The sequence below is a fragment of the Aplidium turbinatum genome, chromosome 4 (assembly GCF_918807975.1).
Source record: "Aplidium turbinatum chromosome 4, kaAplTurb1.1, whole genome shotgun sequence".
In the NCBI taxonomy this organism is placed as follows: domain Eukaryota; kingdom Metazoa; phylum Chordata; class Ascidiacea; order Aplousobranchia; family Polyclinidae; genus Aplidium; species Aplidium turbinatum.
Genome location: NC_137475.1, coordinates 23,740,427 through 23,759,820, shown reverse-complemented (window position 1 = coordinate 23,759,820; position 19,394 = coordinate 23,740,427). Strand labels below are relative to the sequence as shown.

Sequence of the window (19,394 nt, the reverse complement as noted above, 5' to 3'; positions counted from 1 at the left end):
GTAGCTGTTAGGTTTGTATAGCGTACACTTCTGAAACATAGATCAAGCTTCACTGCAAGCTATGTATGGATTTCATTGTAACTTACATATTAAATTTTACGTTGAAATTACGAAAATAAACGTTTAATTAACGTTGATATCAATCTAATTGGTATTCACCTGGTGAACATTATGCTCAAAACCAGGTGTAGAAGAAAGAATTGCTTTGGTTTTACTCAAATACTATTTTGACTAAGTAGGACTACTAATGACAGGGCAAAAAAAGCTTTCGCGTCCGCATACTCTATTGGTTTGTGGTTCTGCATTGCAATCACCTTGCTGGTGTTAATTAATTTTTTAACTCAGAAAAATTTAGTTAATTTTAGTTTGCCGCGGTATGTTTTTGTGAAAGAAAAAAGGAAGTTGAAAATGATATGGAGTGTTGTATGTGTGCATGAACCTAACCTTCATCTTTCTTAGTAAATCAGAAGGTCAGTGGATTGCGTGTTTTACCACACCTGGAACAGTGTTAGTGGCCTGAACTAGATCCAAGGAACATAACAAAACTAGTCTTTTTTTACGAACAAGTTTGCTTTTACGGCCGACTCTAGTAACAAAAAACATTTACTCCGCCTGCTAATCTTGCCACAGAAAAAACGTCAAAGAAAACCTTCGTAACCACCTCTGAGCATGCAGACCTTGCTGAAATTCGTACAAAACTAAAGCATGGATCAAAAAAACATTTCTCAATATTTCACTTAAACACGATTAACTTAATAAAAAACAAATTTAAATTAGAAGAATTAATGACTCAGTTGGATTTTAAACCGAATATAATGTGCATAATGGAAACAAAATTAAAAATGGAGAATCTACTAGTTATTATTGCTGAATATAGCCTAACTTTATGCAAGCTGATTCTCCAACCAATGCTGGTGGCGTTAGAATGTACCTTCATAATTCAATCATTTACTCTGAAAGGCAAGATCTACAATTTATAATCGAAGACTGTGAAAACATGTGGATAGAGCTGTCCAGGGCCGGATTAAGGTTTTATGGGGCCCTGGGCTGAGCTGAAAGTGGGGGCCCTTATCAAGTGACATTTTTCGCTAAAAATTAATGGTGGAGTGGGGCTACGATACGGGCCCAGTTGCATGTATCGGTTTCACGGAGTCCCAAACAGCGGACCAGTGGCGTTGCCAGAGAAAAATTTTGTGGGGGGGCGAAATATTTGATGAATTGAAGAGAACAACAAAGTGTTTGATTTAAAGCCATCGCTACTTGATGTGCAGTGGCGTATCCTGGTGGGTTGAAGCAATAAAAGTGGTAGGGGAGTTAGAGCGTGCCGAAGGCACGCGTATTCTAGGGGGGTCCGGGGGCATGCTCCCCCGGAAAATTTTTGAAAAATTACACTCAAATAATGGATTATAGCGCTTTCTCAAAACACTTTTAGGGTAATATTTGTATGAAATTTATTAGCAGATAAACAGCTATTAACTTATTAAAGATAGCTCTTACACACGAACGGGCAAAAACTGCGGCTAAATAAGAGAACACCAAAATTCAGCTACACAAAAACTCAATAACTACACAAAAACCCAACAGAGTAAGCCATTCTGAAATTGCTTCCACAAGTTAGTTCAAAGAAACGTAAATCGCGTAAATTTTGCGCGATTTACGATTTGCAAAATTTATTGGTGTCTTTCTGTGTGTCTGAAACAAATCCTTGGGGGTGTTAAAAGCCAGATGTCTTGGAAAACGATATAATTTTCTACAAACTTTATTATATTTTCAACAAAGGGCTCAACTTCGAAATCCAAACTTGGAAAATTTGGGGGGGCATGGCCTCTTTCGCCCCCCCCCCCCTGGCTACGCCTATGCAGCGGATCACCTTCTTGTTTGCCCTCGGCTTGCCACCCGGTGCAGTAGGTGGGACCTGTCAGTGTATAACTCCGTTGCGGAAGAATGTGTCAATCTGTGGTGTATCAACGAACTTTAGAAGACTCGATAGAAGAAGAAGAACTGCATTATATCTAACTGACCATCTTGTATCAGATAATGTCTTCAAAACAGGAAACCATCTAGGAATTTTGGATGGACTTGCCAACGATGAGTAGACGAGACGAGCCATGAATAAAGGCTTTGCAACAATTCAAAAAGCTCAGCGGCAGAACGGCATGTTTCTACAGGACATTTAGGCTACCGATTAAACTAAGTGAATGTGCTGTGCAAGGGACATAATGAGCTACACTACATTTCTCGCACAGAAGAGCTTGAAGACCGTTATACTTGCCACTCATATTGGCAGCATTATCATAACTTTGACCCGTAATCCGTACCATTTTCGGATATGAAAGTATCAAATAAATATGTTTTTTGTTAACAAAACGAAGAAAAATTGAATAACTGGGGCTGGGCAGGGGTGCTGCAGCACCGCAGCACATATGGGTGAGCCGCCCTTGCTTGTTTGAGATACGAATTAAAGCAGTAATCTCCAGCTGTGCAACTAAAAAAATTAGTAGATTTTTTTCTTTGAAGTTGGAGCCCCCAAAAGTGGGGGCCCTGGGCTTCAGCCCAGTCCGCCCCCCCCCTTAATCCGGCACTGGAGCTGTCTCATACCAATTCAAAAAAAAAATTATTGTAGGCGTTGTATACAGACAGAGTATGATCCGATCAATATCTGCTGGCAGTGCTAAAAAGCAGTGCCCCGGCAGTGCACTGGCACTGCCCTGGCAGTGCACTGGCACTGCCCTGGCAGAGCCAAAAGCTGAGTCGTACTCATAACTCTGAACGATGTAGTAAGTCAAATCAAATTTGCCATTTCAATCTTATTGATTTTCAAGAATGAGATCACACAAAAAATGGCCGTAGATCAAAATCAGCGTAAAAACAGTGATCTTCAAGATCACTGGGTATAGCCTACAACATAATAGTAAAACAAATCATGTTTATCACAAAACTTTCTGTTTTTGTTAAGCGTTTAGCGAGAGAAAAGTTGGAGATTTTGTATTGTTGAAAATAATTAAAAGTGTCATGAAACAAAGGAGATTAGAAGCAATCGATCTAATTTTAAAGTATTCAAACACGGTGAACGAAATCTCGATGATGTTCTTCGCAATAACAATAGTGATTTAATCTTGAACAATACTACAAGAACACAACTCATTATTTCCATCCTTACTCAAATGCAGATGATGTTGTATGCAATAAAGAAAAATTGATATACACTATGTATATTTAGTTCTTGGAATTATGCTGTTATAAGATGAAATCCTTCTGAATTATGCAATGATTGTTACTAGAAAAAAAACAAAAGCGTTAATGGAAGGTAATAAGTTGAAAGGGCCATTGCTTGCTCACTGCTATTGAAAAACACTTACCGACTTCACAACGGAAACCAGTGAATGAGGATAGACAAAGACAAAAGTATCGGCCAGCTGATGATAGACAAGGTGCGTTGTTAAGACATGGATTTGAGAGGCAAAAGTCAATATCTGCCAAACAAGACTTCGGTCAAAAACAACACAATTAACAATCACAGGGCATCTTGTGCTCAAAAATAACTTGAAACATTATCCCTTTGTATGGTTACAAATGTTATCTTCAACAGCTTGAAAACAAAAAAATGCATATCTTATTCGATGAATTTTCAAGTACACCTTGTAAGAAAAGCACATAGTCGTAAGAAATGGGGAGGCAGGGAGTTGCTGAAGAAAAACATTGCGGATTTGGGAAAAAATGTCCAGTTATTTTTGAAAATCACTCTTTCCATCATGTTTAAAAATCTTACCAGTGTATGAACTTTACATAATTGCTATAATTTATGAAATACATTAATATTTTCAAATGAATGTAAAATATATTATCGATTTTAGAAACTATCTCATGATTGTATTGCAATCTGAGCAGAATGATGTTTTGATTCCACAATTTAAATTTAACGTAATAACTTTTTCGCTGCAGCCGCCTCTTATCTGCTAAATGTCTTAACGCTGTATTGCTTCACTGATTTGTGTTTTTCCTAGGCAATTAAGCGTCATGTGATTTTGCCTCTCCTCTGCCTTGCCGCTTGATTTTTATTCGTTTCTTTTTTATGTTTCGTGTATGTGGATCAGTTTCGTAATTTCAATTGATGTAGATTGTAGAACATATCAGTTGGTTACTTGATACAGTAAGGGCAAACATGAGTATGGCCGAAAACGTTTGTAATTTTTAGTTTATTTTCGTGTTATTTAATTTTGTTAAATGCCGTGTGGTTGTTAGATTTTATTTGTGTATGGTTTAAGAAAATCACCTCTTTACCAAAATTGAATTATTACTTTGTAAAGTATTTGGGAGTCCTCAGCCCACAGCGCAAAAAGCTTTTGTTTTAATTTTCTTTCGTATTTTTGCTTCATTTTGTCCTTTTGACCATTCCTTAGAAGTCAATATTGTACTATTGTTTTCTGATGTAATTGCATTATTACTGCATTATTACTGTCAGACTGCAATTTGTCACTAGAAACCATGTTCCTCGGTTTCTTCATTGCCGTTCGGACAAAGCGAATAAAGAAAAGCGGAATTAAAAGTGCCATGAATAGCTGCGGTCACGAAAACGATCCCAGACAGCCACTTTATCTGGCCTAGATCTCGCAAGGTTCTGGTCAAATCCGTATCTCATCTGGTAAAGATCTGGACCAGACAAAGTTGCTGTCTTGGACAATAGTTGTCTTATACACAGCAAGACCGGCTAACTCGGACGACAATTGTTGTCATACGCACATAATGTTGCCTTTTCTTGCCTGGAGTACAATGCCGTACATTGTAAGGGAATTAAGGAAAGACCTTCTGAAGGTTCACTTCACAGGATCAGCGCATTCTCTGGTGTCCTTTTAATTTTCTTAACAACCTCAACCGACTCGCGTTGACAAACATCAATTACAACAACTTGCTGTTGAGAAGCGTCATGAGCATTGAGCAGCAGTTGTCAGGTTGAAGTTTTCAATTATTGTTTGTTGCAGCAGAAGCATACCAAAGGCAAATCAATCTACGTGACTCAACGAAAACCACTAGATTAAATAGATATGTAGATAGATAGGGATTGAGCGGAAAATCTCAGAATGAGGGCTTGAATCGAAAATGCATGTTGTTTTGGCAGACAAAAGCCAAAGACGTTTTATCAATTACAGTGGTTTTCAACCTTTTCGGTGGAACGGAACCCAATGAAACATTCCAAAAGCTCGAGGAACCCGTGTTCAATAATTTAATTGCCTTATGCAAAAAGCATCGTTTGATTAATAAGAACTCCTTGAAGCGAAGAAAACATGTCGACGAAATTTGGCGGGAAAGCAGAAAGTTAAAGGTAATCGCACCACAAGGAAACAACGAAAATTCGGGATCGCAGCGAACGTGTTAAAGTGTAGCAAATTTAATAATGGCAAACCTAATCAATATTTGATTATATTTAAACAATATGCATATAATAATAAAATAGACCGTCGGATTTGAATGTCAATTTGCGGTACCCCTAGACTTACTGGCGGAACCTTAGGGTTCCGCGGAACCTGGTTGAAAACCACTGAATCATAACAAAACAAGCTAAAAGCGACTTTATTTTTTGAAAAATAGTGTTTGGAGATAGGTTTTGGTCAATTTACGGCGGATCAACTACATCCAGCTTCATGCAAGCCGTTTACATTAATGTCACGCTTTTACGCATGCGCATAGTCATGCGCACAAATCAAAATGACCACTTTCCGTGTTTTACGACGAAACCAAGACCAGAAAAATCTTTACCACAATCTTGCAACATATTTAATGTGTTTTAGTACAGTAGAGAATAATGTTTGAACTTTAAATGCCATAAACAAAAAGTGACGTCCATACAATATTAGGCAATTACACGCAAAAAGTAATTTTTAGAGAAGGGTTTTTTTCTTGGACGAGGTCTTAAAATGTCCTGTTGTAGTCTAAAGCTAGGGCTAAAGTTGGATTTGAAAAAATAAAACCGATTCATCCCCTCTCAATAGACTCATATGTTTTGTCTGTACTCAGTTTTATCGATCATAGCCACTAAGTGTGTTGGTCCAAAAAGGTTTCTTAACTCATTCTGGACGTGTCTTCGACGTAGGCTACATCTGTACTGTGATGTATGCTTTTCTACTAGGTTTGTGAGTTCTACAAGCCAAATATAGCTTTATGGTTGCGCTTTTTGTTGACCTGGACTACATTTGATATACTTGTGTCGGCATTTTATAGTTTAATTGTCGCTTATTTGGCCACCTTGTGGCAATTAAATTGTTTGTGTTTTGACTTTATATACTCGATTGAATAGTTTTACAATGGTGAAACCCTTATTTTTAGACTAGTTTTAATGGTGGGTATGTAAAAAATGATTTTTTTGAAGTTTAATATTATTGCTATATCTCTGCTCCATTTATTTTTTCATGCCTGAGTGACCCCAACCATGCAGTAACATCTTCTGTAACTTATCTTTCTTTTACGTTTTGGCATGTGGTGATTGTTTATAAATCTGGATATTTGAAGTGATCAAGGAGCATGTTAACAATGGATTTTGTGACCATTAGGTAAGCAACTATTTTTGTGTTTGTTCTTTGTTTCTGAATACACCAATTCTTTGAACAAGTAACGCCTCCACCAATTCCAGGTGGTCACAGCGGTAAACCATAATCTCTTCATGGGAAAATTTTAACATAAAGTTCCCGAATCCGTTCGTCTGTATATAATGACCGAAGAAACACACACTTGAACTTCTTTTCAAACAGTGTATTTCTGTAAAATTAGCCCGCGGCTATCGAAATGACTGGTGCAACGCCTTACACCTCAAAACTGTCACTACGATACAGATTACTTGGATAAAAGACGGAGAATTTGTCCAGCTAGCAAGCACCAAATAAACCAGTTAAATGTGCGACCGACTTCCAACAAACAACTTCGAGAATGAATCAGAAAAATTTGTGATAACTCAAAGGCGACGCAACATTTCATGTTTAAACCGGTTTCAACAGGATTGACACGAGTCTTACGGACGATGGTGCAATTTTGGCTCATGTTTTAGGAATTTCCATGACGTAATATTCAGTAGACCCGAACGGTTTCTACATGACGTTTGACCAGGCGAACAACCGTCTGCAACACCAGGCTAGGCAGAAAACGTTTAAGACAATGATGTCCATCAAAATCAGTGTTGCTAGATGTTTTTCTAATATGTTTTTATCATGCAAGTGGAATGCAAAGCTATAGCATACACACTTTTTTAAAGTTAAAGTAGAATTATTTAAATCTTGTTTGTCAATTTTTTCCAAAACAGCTACAAGTTAGAGAGTGATACTAAGTATACGACAAGACACAGAATTATGCCACAAAAAGCGAAAATTTCTGTTTCTGCTGATTTCAGGATACATAAAAAAAAATTCAAATGCCAATTTTCAAAACTGACATTTTGTGACTTGGGTACTTTTTGTTCTCACATTTAAAGCTATCGTCAAAGTTACTTAGTGTAACATGCAACTTTTGGTTGTAGACCTACTGTATGCTAGGCTTAGGCTATTATTTAACCAGTGAGTTTATGACAATCTGGTTGAGGAGATGGTCATCCCTTGTCATAGCTTGTAGGACCAGACTGCGTACGTGGTTTTCCCTACGAAGTCTACCTGGGGTGACGCCTGGTAGTACCGGCAGAAAATCAGTGGGAGTTGGAAGCAGGCAACCAGTGATTATTCTCATGGTGGTGTTGAGGGAAGTGTCAATTTTGCAAGTGTGTACGCTGCGGCATCAAGTGGGGGAAGCATATTCGGAGGTGCTGTAAACATGCGCAAGAGCACTTGTACGGAGTATGGATGTACTAGCACCCCAGGATGTTCCAGTTAGGCATCTCAACAAATTGTTGCGTGCTGATAGCTTAGCATGGAAGGCTTCAGCATAGTGTTTGTAGGTTAATTGTCGGTAGAGCTTCACTCCTATAGGTAGGTGGGACACAGGTTGTGTGGGAGTGGGTTTCCGTTGAGAGACTGACAATTGGCGCGTAGATTCCAGGTTGCAAAGGTGAAAAGGTGTGACAGCGGTCTTTGCCAGGCTCAGTTTCAGTATCCACAGCTTCAGGTAGTCTGCGATTTGGGCCATGTCATCTGTAAGTGCTTCCTCTACCACATGCCAGGACTTGTCAGAATGAAGTAGTAGTATCACAACTGAGTGCAAATCAGCGTGTTGATCCGTCACCTTCGAGATAACATGTTATCTCGAAGGTGACGGTTGATCACGTCTATCATGGATTTAAAAAAAGGAGGTAACAAATTGTGATCATTTTTTTAATATTTCTAATTTTTGCTTTGGTAATTGCAAGTGTTAAGACAAAAAGCGCACCAAATTTGATTACCTTACTGTAAAAAATCCCATTGAAACTCCCTGCTCCCAACAGATATTGAAAATTCTAATATTATGTTTGTAGGCTACTTCGTTTTGGTGGACTTAGCCATATTTTTTTTTTGACGGCAGTCCTCCACACATACCAACTTTTTTCCCAAAAACGATACGACTTTGCCGAAAATGAGGTGCCTCGTTTTTGTCGAAATCGAACGAATTTCATCTTGAAACTCTGACATATCATTCTGTATGCTTTTCTGACTATAAATGTGCACTTAACTCAATTTCGCAATAATGTAACATCTACTTTTGCCCAAACAGCTTCAAATGCTGTTCAACGTGGAAAGATTGATTTGCAATATTTGAAGCAGCGTGCCAGCGTATTAATGTTTGAAATGATAACTTGATAAGCAACGTGTAGCCTTATAGTAACTTTAATACTTAATGAAGTTTGTACTGCACAAAGAATCAAATACTCCAACGGATCATATATTGACCTTACAGAAGATAATGCTTCTGCCAAGACAGTGTATTTTTCATGGTCCAATCTGCATTATTATGCAAAATATTGCAAAAAGGTGTTGTTTGCTTTGTTTAGTTTAACAAGTTAGACACAAGAGGTTTGAGAAGGTACAGTAGTTTGAAAAGATGATGTTTGCTTTGTATGACTTGCTCAGTGTCTGTTGATCATCGTCTATGCAATTGAAAAACGTTAATATTTCTTTATTTAATTGGTAGCCTACCATTATCAAAAAGCATTTTTAAAAAGAAAGAATCTGTTGAAGAGGCTATTTTCAGAGTTTACTACCACAATATGAGGTTGTGAGATCTATGGCGGTAAGCATTATTTTATTAATAATATGTTATGCCATTTACTGGATTAATCTGTCAGCTTATATAGTGTACATTGGACTGATCAAAATCAAAGAAATAGTTTGATTTATATTTGCTTAAGTTTGTTGTATAAAGCATTTATTGGCATGCCATATTTACTGTACTGGTATAAAGCATTTTGTAAATAAGTATTTATTATTTATTTGCTCTACTTTGATACATTTGCTTAAATTTTTTAATGTGCATGATAATGATTTACCATTCATATATGATAATATTGTGTGTACCTTATTGGGTGCATTGTGATGATTTGTTTTTCACCATTCTTCTGAAATGCCAATAGGTTTACCATCTGGTTTACCAGTAGAAATGTTTTTTTTTACCAAAAAAACTTACATGATTTTAACATTTACTTTGTGTAAAATAACCATATAAAATAGCTTCAATTTGCTTTTTCAAAAAAATGTTTGTTGACATGTGTGGTGATGAACTGAAACACAGCTTTAATCATCCTACAAGGCCTTGTGAACGCATTTTTTTACTTTAGACTTTAGCTTTTGAAACGAATGCTCAACATTAGTTTGATTAGCTTATCTGCATTTTTGGCATTTTACTTTTTGATTAGATTGACCAGACCAATTAATGTGCTTCCAAAATGTTTGGGTAACAAGGGTTTAGAACTTTTTTGGATCGTGCTAACAAGTCTTTGTGGACCCCTTGTATAAGATAACTTACTTTTGGCAACTCGTTGAGCGAGATAGAAAAGCCACAATTGCAACACAACCTTTTAGAAAAAATGTGGAGACCTTACCTTTGCTTCAAGTTTGTCGAATTCTCAACAACTTATCATTAGTAGAGCATGGTTTTGATTATAAAGCAGCAAAGCTGTTTGTGTCTATTTCTTTAAAAATAAACAGCTTTCTTTTAATTAATAGTGAGCCTTTTTACCTTCAGCATCGCATTTTAGGAAATACAAAAGAAAAAAAAATGTTCTGAACTGACAAATCCACATGTTATCGAGATAGCCTCAGGTTACTAACTCCAGAAAACGTTAACAGAATTTCCCCGAAAGAATGGTTAGGTAAAACCAATTACTAATCCAACGGGAGTAACTCAAAGTTATAGTCGAAAGGGTTGTTTTTCAATAGCCTACCTTTGCACGAGAACCCGTCATCTAATAAAGTATATCCATCGTTGCACGAACATTGATATCCTCCGTCAGTGTTGTTGCAAACATGCTCGCAATTGTTGTTGCCGGAATACATACATTCGTCCACATCTGAAAGAAACTAAGCTGTTTAGAAACTGCTCAGAAACTATAATGTATAAAACAAAACATTGCATCCCATAGCAATGCAATGAAAGCAAAAACAACCAAAAATTTTTGAAACAGCTTACCATGACACGTGTAGGATTTCTCTGTTAATGCGTATCCGTTTCTACACGCACACTCAAAAGATCCGAAAGTATTGAAACACAGCTGATCGCACAAATCTTCTAGGTAAAAGCACTCATCGTCATCTACAAATGTGTTCAGATAATTTTTTTTTCGTTTTTAGGTTCATCATCATCATCATCAGCCATGCCTGAATAAGGCGTCGGCTACCACGAGTCTCCACAACGATCGATTGTCCATAGTTCTAATTAGGTTTTCAAAATTTTGGTTTGTCCATGTTGTAAGATTTTTGAAGATTTCCAAACGTGGACGCCCTCGGTGCCTCTGACCAGGAAGTCACCCCATCATTGCCGAGTGTTTGCGGTAGACATGCCCGATAAATCTCATTTGCCTTTTTTTGATAGTTGTGATGAGGACGCCAGGGGTGCACCCAGAGCGTCTCCACACTTCTTCGTTAGTGATCTTATCCATCCAGTTAATTCCCATTTTTAGGTTAAGTGGACAGAAAAGCAACGACGCCAATCTCTATGTCCTTCTTTACATATACGATTTAATGTCTTGCCAACGCACAGTCTTATATTCACGATATATTTTGAACAAAGCTTTTGATAGCCTATAGCCGACGTGTGCGGTGTGCAACCTGTGCCCCGGCGCAGTGCGTCCGGTTTGTTACTCAGCATAATACTGAAAGTGCAGGCTACTATACACTGAACTCGGCTGCATAGCCGAAGGGTGAGAGCCCGAGAGCCCTGTTTCTGCAAACACCCGTGTAATACACGGGTGCACGTCACGGGTTTTGTACGAGAAGCTGGGGTAAAAGGACACGTATATTTCTCGTGTTTTCTACGAGCCAATGTTTATGGGGCTGGTTCGACGTTCAAGGCGCTGGTTCGACACGGCTCAAGAGATTATGTCTTTGGCAAGACATTTCAAGGCATGCCGTGGATTGCGGAGTGGCGCCCCTTCGACTATAGCCCTGGATTGTTCTTATGATTACGAATAGTACGCTGCTATAGCCACTTGTGGACAGGTGACGTATACTGTATATACACATTTTCATTGTTGACAAAAAGACGGGTGCTGTTTATATACAAAAAACTTTCAGCAATTCTTTATTTTAATATTGGCAACATTAATATGTTGTGCAGTTGTGCACTGAGGTAACCACCGAACTGAAAAAAACATTCAGAAACAAATTTAAAGTAAAAAGAAAAAAAAATTCTGAACTTAATCCCGTCCAGTAGGCTAAGCGAGATAAAAACACCTGCCGTTCTCAAGTGGCTGAGAGAAATGTCTAAGGCCCTTAGCCTATTAAGGCTAGGCCTGCTGAACTGAATTGTATAATTTGTGAATAGCAAAAAATGAAAAAAACTTTGTGAATAGCTGAGCGTACTTTTTCATGTGGTTCATATCAAAGCAAGTGCAACTTTTCCCAAGCTGTTTAAATGTTGCGCTGATATAATCTGAAAAGCTTTAAGGAGCAAACTGCAAAGTTAGTGTGTGTTTACGGGTAATCGCCCCTTTTTTTTAGTATTGTGTTTTTAAAGCCTGTTGAAAAAATGTGAACACGCAAAAAGTAGATAACGTATGCCACTGGAACAAATTGTACAAAACAAGGGAAAGCACAACTGCAAATTATAAGGTATATTCCTAAATAGCCCTAACAAAAGGGAATACAAGATTGCCACGTTTTTTTTATCTCTTACACGTAAAGAGACTTTGGAAAGATTGATGACGTAGTTTATTGAGATATCAAAGGTTAAACAGTCCAATAAACAGTGGAACAATTCCACTTGTGAGATTGTAAATGAAATCCTTGTAGGACTTTATGAATGGTTCAGCACTTCCAACTGGTAGGCTAATCATCTACCGTACAACTTCTAATAATATCAATGCTCACAATCTGTCATTGCTGGTGGTGCTTTTAAAAACGATTTAATGCGTTTAAGGATCTAAAAACATCTTTCAGCTTCTGATGTTGTCATTGGAGCCACAATCAAAATTTTTAACAAGTTTAAAACTTCAGAAAACGCTTCCTGCAGATATCCATTGATAATAACTAATTCACTTGAATTATGTACACTAAGGTATTTTAAGATTTAAAGGCGTTTTTTAGCTCATTACACCCAAAGAATCTCATTTATAGGCTTAAAGCCGAACGCTCTCTCCTCATTAGGAAAATATTTAGGCAGCTTGCTGTCATGTTGTTTGATACAATTTTTTTCTCTCTTTTCCTACAACGAATTGTAGCATTTCCACCTGGGTTGGCGGCGCCAGTGTGTGCACTCTGCACTGAGTGCACTCTGCAGCCTAAAATGAAGCTAATATTTTACGATAATGAGTAAAAGCAGAGAAAGCAAAGATGATAGTTTCTGTTGTGAAGTCATAAAAGTTGAAACAAATGCAAAGGAATTTATTCTCACACGAGTCAGTTCAATCATAAATAGCTAAAAATCGATTTCGATCAGCTAGTAGCTAGATCAGTGTTTCTCAAACTTTTTTAGTCCATCGCCACTTTTTCGTTATTGAAATAAAATTTCGTCCCCCTAATCCTGTCAAGTAAAATAAACATTGATAATAGAGTGATAGACAAATTTAGTTTTAGAAATTTAATCAACGAAATTGACAGTAACATGAATACATGATAATGTTCAATGGGATGGATGAGCTTGGCGACTTTTACAAAGCTTTGAAATGTTTTGGCGACATCTTCGTAAGATAGAGTCAAAGATCATCCTGTTTATGAACTAGCAAGCGATTTCTTTGCTTTGAAAGCATCCATGCCACAGCCGAAAACCCCTTTTCAACCATATAGCAAGTAGGAAAAGACAAAATCCACATTCTAGCTTCTTTCCAGAGAAGCTCATATTTGCTAGCAACCTGACACCAAAATAAATCGTATCGATCATTTCTGAATTTCACTCTTGACTCATCATCTGTTTGCATATCAATGAACTGCTCTTGGAGTTCCACTTCTACAGTATGTATGTAGGTTCGGTAGAAAATGGTTGTACCACCCAGTTTGGAACATGGAAGTCCACGAGATCTGGAAAGCGAAGTTTCATGTCTTTATGAAGCATGTCTAAATGTGAGCAGTATTTTTGCCGTTGTTCTGTAATCTCGCTCAAATTGGAAACTGAGTTAAGACATTTTGACCTGCACTTATCTTGTTGTTGACGCATTTTATCACAATATTCAGTGATTTATGCAGTTCAGGACTGAGATTACGGGCAACCAAATGCTGACGGTAAATTACACAATGTATTGCAATAAGTCCAGGAATTGCTCTTTTCATCAGTGCAATGAACCCTCGATGCTTTCCAACCATTGCCGGAGCACCATCAGTTGCACATTGTAGAATATTCTTTAGTGGAATCCCCTTCTCTTCGTAGAAGTTTTTCACTGCATTAAAGATGCTTGATGCCCGAATATCTGTAGGAAGACTGAGCGCAAAAATCATTTCTTCTTGTTCTCATTTTATGAACAAAACGCACATATCCAAGCAGCAGCGATACTTTGTCGGTCAAGGTGGAATCATCTATTTGCAGTAAATGGTTTGCGCGTTAAACTATTGTTAGCGCGTTGGACTGTTATTGGTGGTTTGATAAATTCGCCCCCTTCGAGTGTTTTCGCCCCCCGATCGCTCCCTTTGATTTTTTCGCCACCCTGGCGCTCAAAATCGCCCCCATGGGGTGCGATTTCGCCCACTTTGAGAAACGCTGAGCTAGATCATCTTCAGTTAAGCTTATTCAAATAGACTCGTGTGCGAGAATAAATTCCTTTGCATTACAAGACATGTAACCGAGTCGTTCATATCAAGCATTGTTGTGCGTTTGACACTTGTCAGAAGATATTTCATTTTCTTGAAGTTGAAACAAAGCATTTCTTCAGGATTGAAATGAAGGCAGAGAAAATATTGCTTTAAAGCAGTGCTGCCAAAAAGTTAAAAGTTATGCAAAACTACAGACAGAAAGTTTAGGATTTTGATATTTTTTGATCTATTGATGCAAAAATATAACGACATTCAACAAATTTACCAAGTTAAGCTTATTAGGACGAGCCGCCATTGAATTGGCCATCAATGTCTCACCAGACAACAATTACAAGATGTTTTTCAAAAATTGGTTTACTATCATGGGACTTTTGACTTTTGTTTGTTTGTCAAGAGTACGGTACTGTACTACAACTATGAAGCTGCATCACTCTCCAGCAGTTTGGTTGGAAATTCATTTAAAATACGCCAAAGGAGCTCCATCCCTCTCCGATACCGAAGTCACCCGCATCCCATCAAGACCATTTTCATATCTTCTTCACTACATTTTTCATTATTCATGATCATCACTATCATGTTCAAATAATAATTAATGTATATTCCTGAACCCATCAGTTATCGATTCCCATTTTAAAACTACACCACTGTCGTCGCTGCGAACACTTCACTTCATTTTATTTAAAAACGAAACACTGTAGCCTATCTGCACAGTTTTTTGTATAATATGCTCGTGTTTTTGATTTTTCTTTTTTTGAATTGGTTGTAGGGTTTAGTAGTCCCGCATGGCTTCATCAACGGTCACACCTCCAGTTGCTTTAGGTATGTGGAGCCAACTGATTCTTTCAACTAATTCATCTATTTTAAACTGTTAGGTTTGGTGGCTGTGCTTAAATTTACTTTCATCGACGTATCCTTTAAATTTACATCGCATGCACCTTTTTTAAACTTCTGTGATTTTGCCGCCATTTCCTTTTGTTGGTTTTGTTCCCGTAAACTATTGGTAACTTTATCATTGCTGTTGTTTTCCGACAAAGAAAATAAATTGAATTGAATTAACTAATATATGAACTAAACAATGTTGAAATTTAACGTGCATAAAATTACAGCAAGACTCTGTGAATTGTGGTGTGAAAGACCAATGTTGCATTAGGTTAACAAACCCCTAAATCCTGCCACTATAACATAAACATACGTACATCTCATTTTCAACTGTAAAGTCAGTATCAAATTGTCCTGTTTTTGTATGTTTTACGTAATAATTGTTGCAATTCGTTGGTAGTATTCACGTTTTTCCTCGTTATTTCAGGAAAACTTTCGCAAGTGCTGTAGCCTATATTCTAGCACACAATCACATATTGGTGGTTGGTTAGTTCTTGGTCGCTGGTTTGAATCTTCATCTTCGACTTACTCAGTCTGAGAGTGGAGATTCAAACCAACAGCAGTTGTTTTTCAATCTCAGTGGCGAATTCTTTTTATTCATTGAAGTAGTGTGCCTGCCTCTGCACACTAGTGTGTATGAATGTGTAGTTAGATTTACTGTGATGGGGTGGTGGCTGACTAGATGATTGCTTATGGTCTTTCGCTACCATCCTGATTGCGCCATAGTCTAACCAACAGTTGTACAATGCATTGTTTTGGTAATTACATTTACTCTGATTGTTTGTTAATATATGGCGCTGTTAAAACAAAATAAATTGACTTGACTTGACTCAATGGTCAAGTAGGCCTAGTAAACGACATACGACACGCAGATGGCACTGTCATTCTCGCTGGCACAGAAGAGAAACTGCAAGAAAGTATGGACAAAATCAATGAAATCAGTAAAAAATACGGAATGAAACTAAATTTCAAGAAAACAAACGATGATGTAAAACAGTGGGCTGACTTGTCAAGCATTGGAAAAGCAAAAAGAGTAGCGGAAGAACATGACGTGTGGAAGCGAATGACAGCCAACCTTCGGATCGGAGGTGGCACGAGATGATGATGATAGTTGTTCAGGTAGTGATATTTAACTTATTTTTGTGTCACCCCCGACAGATATTTTTGCGTTCAACTTTTAGGTTAGCCTTATGCTACACTAAACATAACATTTCCACCGAAGAATTTGAAAAATATTTGAGACTTTTGTTTAACGCACCCTTTGTTTGTCAGGTAGTTTGACGCCCCGTAGACCTACTTCTATAAATCCCTTGGGACTTGGGTGCATGTACAATTTTTTTCTTTGAAATGATAGGTAAGAGAAACAATACTTCCAAAGTGTGATTACTGATAACTGATAACTGAATCTCAAGTTAATGCCAAATGCCTGATTTTGCTTTAAAAACTGAAAAAAACTTTCAATGTTGTTGTCAATGTTGCCAGATCTTCTTCTGATTTCCGGAGCAACTGACAAATTTTAAGTCAATTTTTGCAGGTAACATTGGCATAAAAGTAGCCAAAATCGGAAAAAAGTCACAAACACTATGTTGATTAGTTATTACCCAGACTAATTACTATCCTATTTTATTCAGGTTTTGTATTTTGGATAGTACTATATTTATGGAGTTTGTACAATAAACTGTATGCAATAGCATATCACTGTGTAAAACTTTGGTGCTTGAGAAGGTGAAAAATATACTTAGATGGGTCGTCACAGAAGAAAATTCTAACACGGTCTCCAAATATCTGATCTGTCATAAATTACCATCATACTGTAGCCAAACCTAAACAAATTTACCTATATTGCAAGTTTCCCCAAATAGTCCTTCAGGACAAAGGCAGTAATAGTCATTCAATCCATCCACAACGCAAGTACCAGCGTTGGAACATGTACCAGGTTGACAAGCTGATCCTAATAGGAATAATAAGTATATAGAAGGATTAGAATAATTACTTAACCTTCATCAGTGAGCTTCAGAACCACCGCACTTTAATACAATTTCATAGTTATAGGAAAAGCAAAACTTTGAAACTTATTGACAATCAATTGAAAAATTCTGAAAATATGCTAGTACTTTTGCAGCCAGCTGAACATATTGTAAATTTAAACAATAACACGCTTTGCCCTGATGTAAAAGGTTTGTACCTCAATGTACTCATGATTGTACAGTCGGTTCTGAAAACAAAGAGACAGAAAATCACGAACGATGTTTTAAGATTCAGCGTGTGCGCTTGAGTATCGTAGTCTATTGATAGGCGCCAGTGGTAGGCTTACAAACTTTTATTAGTATGCAAAACCGCCTAGGAAATAAGCTTCCAAAAAGGTTTTGTTGGACCGAAGATAAAAATTACAACAATCAATCAAACAACACATAATAAAATAGTTGAGAAAAACTAGTTGCGGTTCGATATGAATAAGCTATCATATGACGTATGTGCATGGAAAATAGTTATTTGGTATCCACTAGAAACCTCTAGCTCAGTGGTTCTTAACCTTTTTTCTTTCAAGCCCCCCTTCAATAATGGTCATGTGCCTCGCGCCCCCCTAGATTTTAAATAAGTATCATACCAAAAAAATTGCATTTTTGTCTCTTTATTCCTACACATCAGTGAGATACTTGACACTGCTTCTTCGCGACTAGATTTTTAATGCGAGGTTTAACTCCAGAGTGAACAACGTAAGTCTCCTTCAACTCTCAGCCTGTTTCTGTACTTGGTCTTGATAGCAACGAGAGCAGAAAATGCAGCTTCACAAAGATACGTGGATCCAAACATTGTTAGAATTCGAAGAGCCCGAGTTGCGATAAACAGGAAGGTAATTGGCCCAGAACGTCTCAAGTTTCAGTTCTTTGAAATCTTCTTAAGCTGTGGATTTGAACTTCATCTCAAGAAACTCCTCTTGTCCTTTTTCGAAAATATCAACTACTTTGCATTGAAACGGGTTTCTGATGAACTTCCAGGTTTCACGCTTCTCATCTAGATCTGGAAAGTATTTGATGAACTCCGCTTTCAATTCATTTATGGTGGGTTTCTATTTGTTTCTTTAACTCAGACTCAAAGTTACCATCTTTGAGAGCAGAATCCAAGGTACTGAAGCTCGCTGGATTGCCTTGTTCACTTCGACTCTTCCAGAGGTCGAGTTTGGCTATAACAGTTCGAATGATGTCATAATGCTTAATGATGTTGATTTTTTTTCCTTGAAGTTTAAGCATTAAGTATTAAGTAAATAAAGCTGTAAAAAAGCAATTTGAACAAAAAAGTAAAAATAAAGCAGCGTTGAAAATTATATAAAGCTGAAGGAGTTCAGCGCAAAATAGTTTTGTGAAGTTCTGGTCTAACTAATAAAGCAAGAATTACTGAAAACAATATAAAATAAGACAAAATACAAAATATGACGAACAGCATACGTCCTAGAACATTAAAGTAATTAAAAAAAAATTAAAATTGATGTACAACTCGCGCCCCCCCTGAGAAATGCTTCACGCTCCCCTGGGGGGGGCGCGCCCCCCCGGTTAAGAACCACTGCTCTAGCTGAATCAGTCTCACCTTCAAATAAAGAAGATACCGGTAGTAAGCTTGCAGTGACGGTGGATGTATCCTCTAATTCATTTTTGACTGTCAGAGTCGCTGATATTAATTGTGGATCAACAGTCCTCTCAGCAATATGATGATTTGTGGTAAACATGGGGAAAATTTTTACACTAAATATGGCACGAAGTTTTTTCGATGTTGGAAGAACTTTCTTAGTGAATGTTGAAACACTTGTTTTAGCAGTCGTTTGAATCACTGTTTTTTTGGATTTCAGAAGAAATTTTTTTGTTGCCTTAAGAAAAATGTTTTTTGTGGTTAATAGGTGGAAACCTTCTGTGAATGTTGGAAAAAGTATTTTGTCAGATGCATAAAGAAAACTTTTTGAGGATGTTGTAAAAAATGCTTGTGTAGATGCTGGAACAGCTCTTTTTGTGGTTATTGGAAAAACTCTTTTTGTAGAAGTTGAATGACTTTCAGGTGGTGGAAAAACTCTTTTTATAGATGGTAGGAAAACTTTTGTCGTGATTGACTGGAATTGTTCTATGAATGTTGAAATAGATGTATGTTGAAATGTATGAAGAAAATCTTTTGTAGATGATGTAA

General features: G+C 37.3%; 1 protein-coding gene across 1 annotated transcript in view; it reads right to left on the bottom strand.

Moving 5' to 3' along the window:
• LOC145768997 (uncharacterized) overlaps positions 1-18,035 on the bottom strand; it is a 62,712-nt gene extending 44,677 nt beyond the window's left edge. The window contains exons 1-5 of the mRNA XM_082580598.1: positions 17,939-18,035; positions 17,059-17,172; positions 10,573-10,695; positions 10,328-10,453; positions 3,360-3,473 (exon numbers count right to left, since the gene is read on the bottom strand). Of these exons, the coding sequence (XP_082436724.1) occupies positions 3,360-3,473; positions 10,328-10,453; positions 10,573-10,695; positions 17,059-17,172; positions 17,939-18,035 (574 nt within the window). The remainder of the gene's footprint in view (positions 1-3,359; positions 3,474-10,327; positions 10,454-10,572; positions 10,696-17,058; positions 17,173-17,938) is intronic.
• Positions 18,036-19,394: the final 1,359 nt, after the last annotated feature.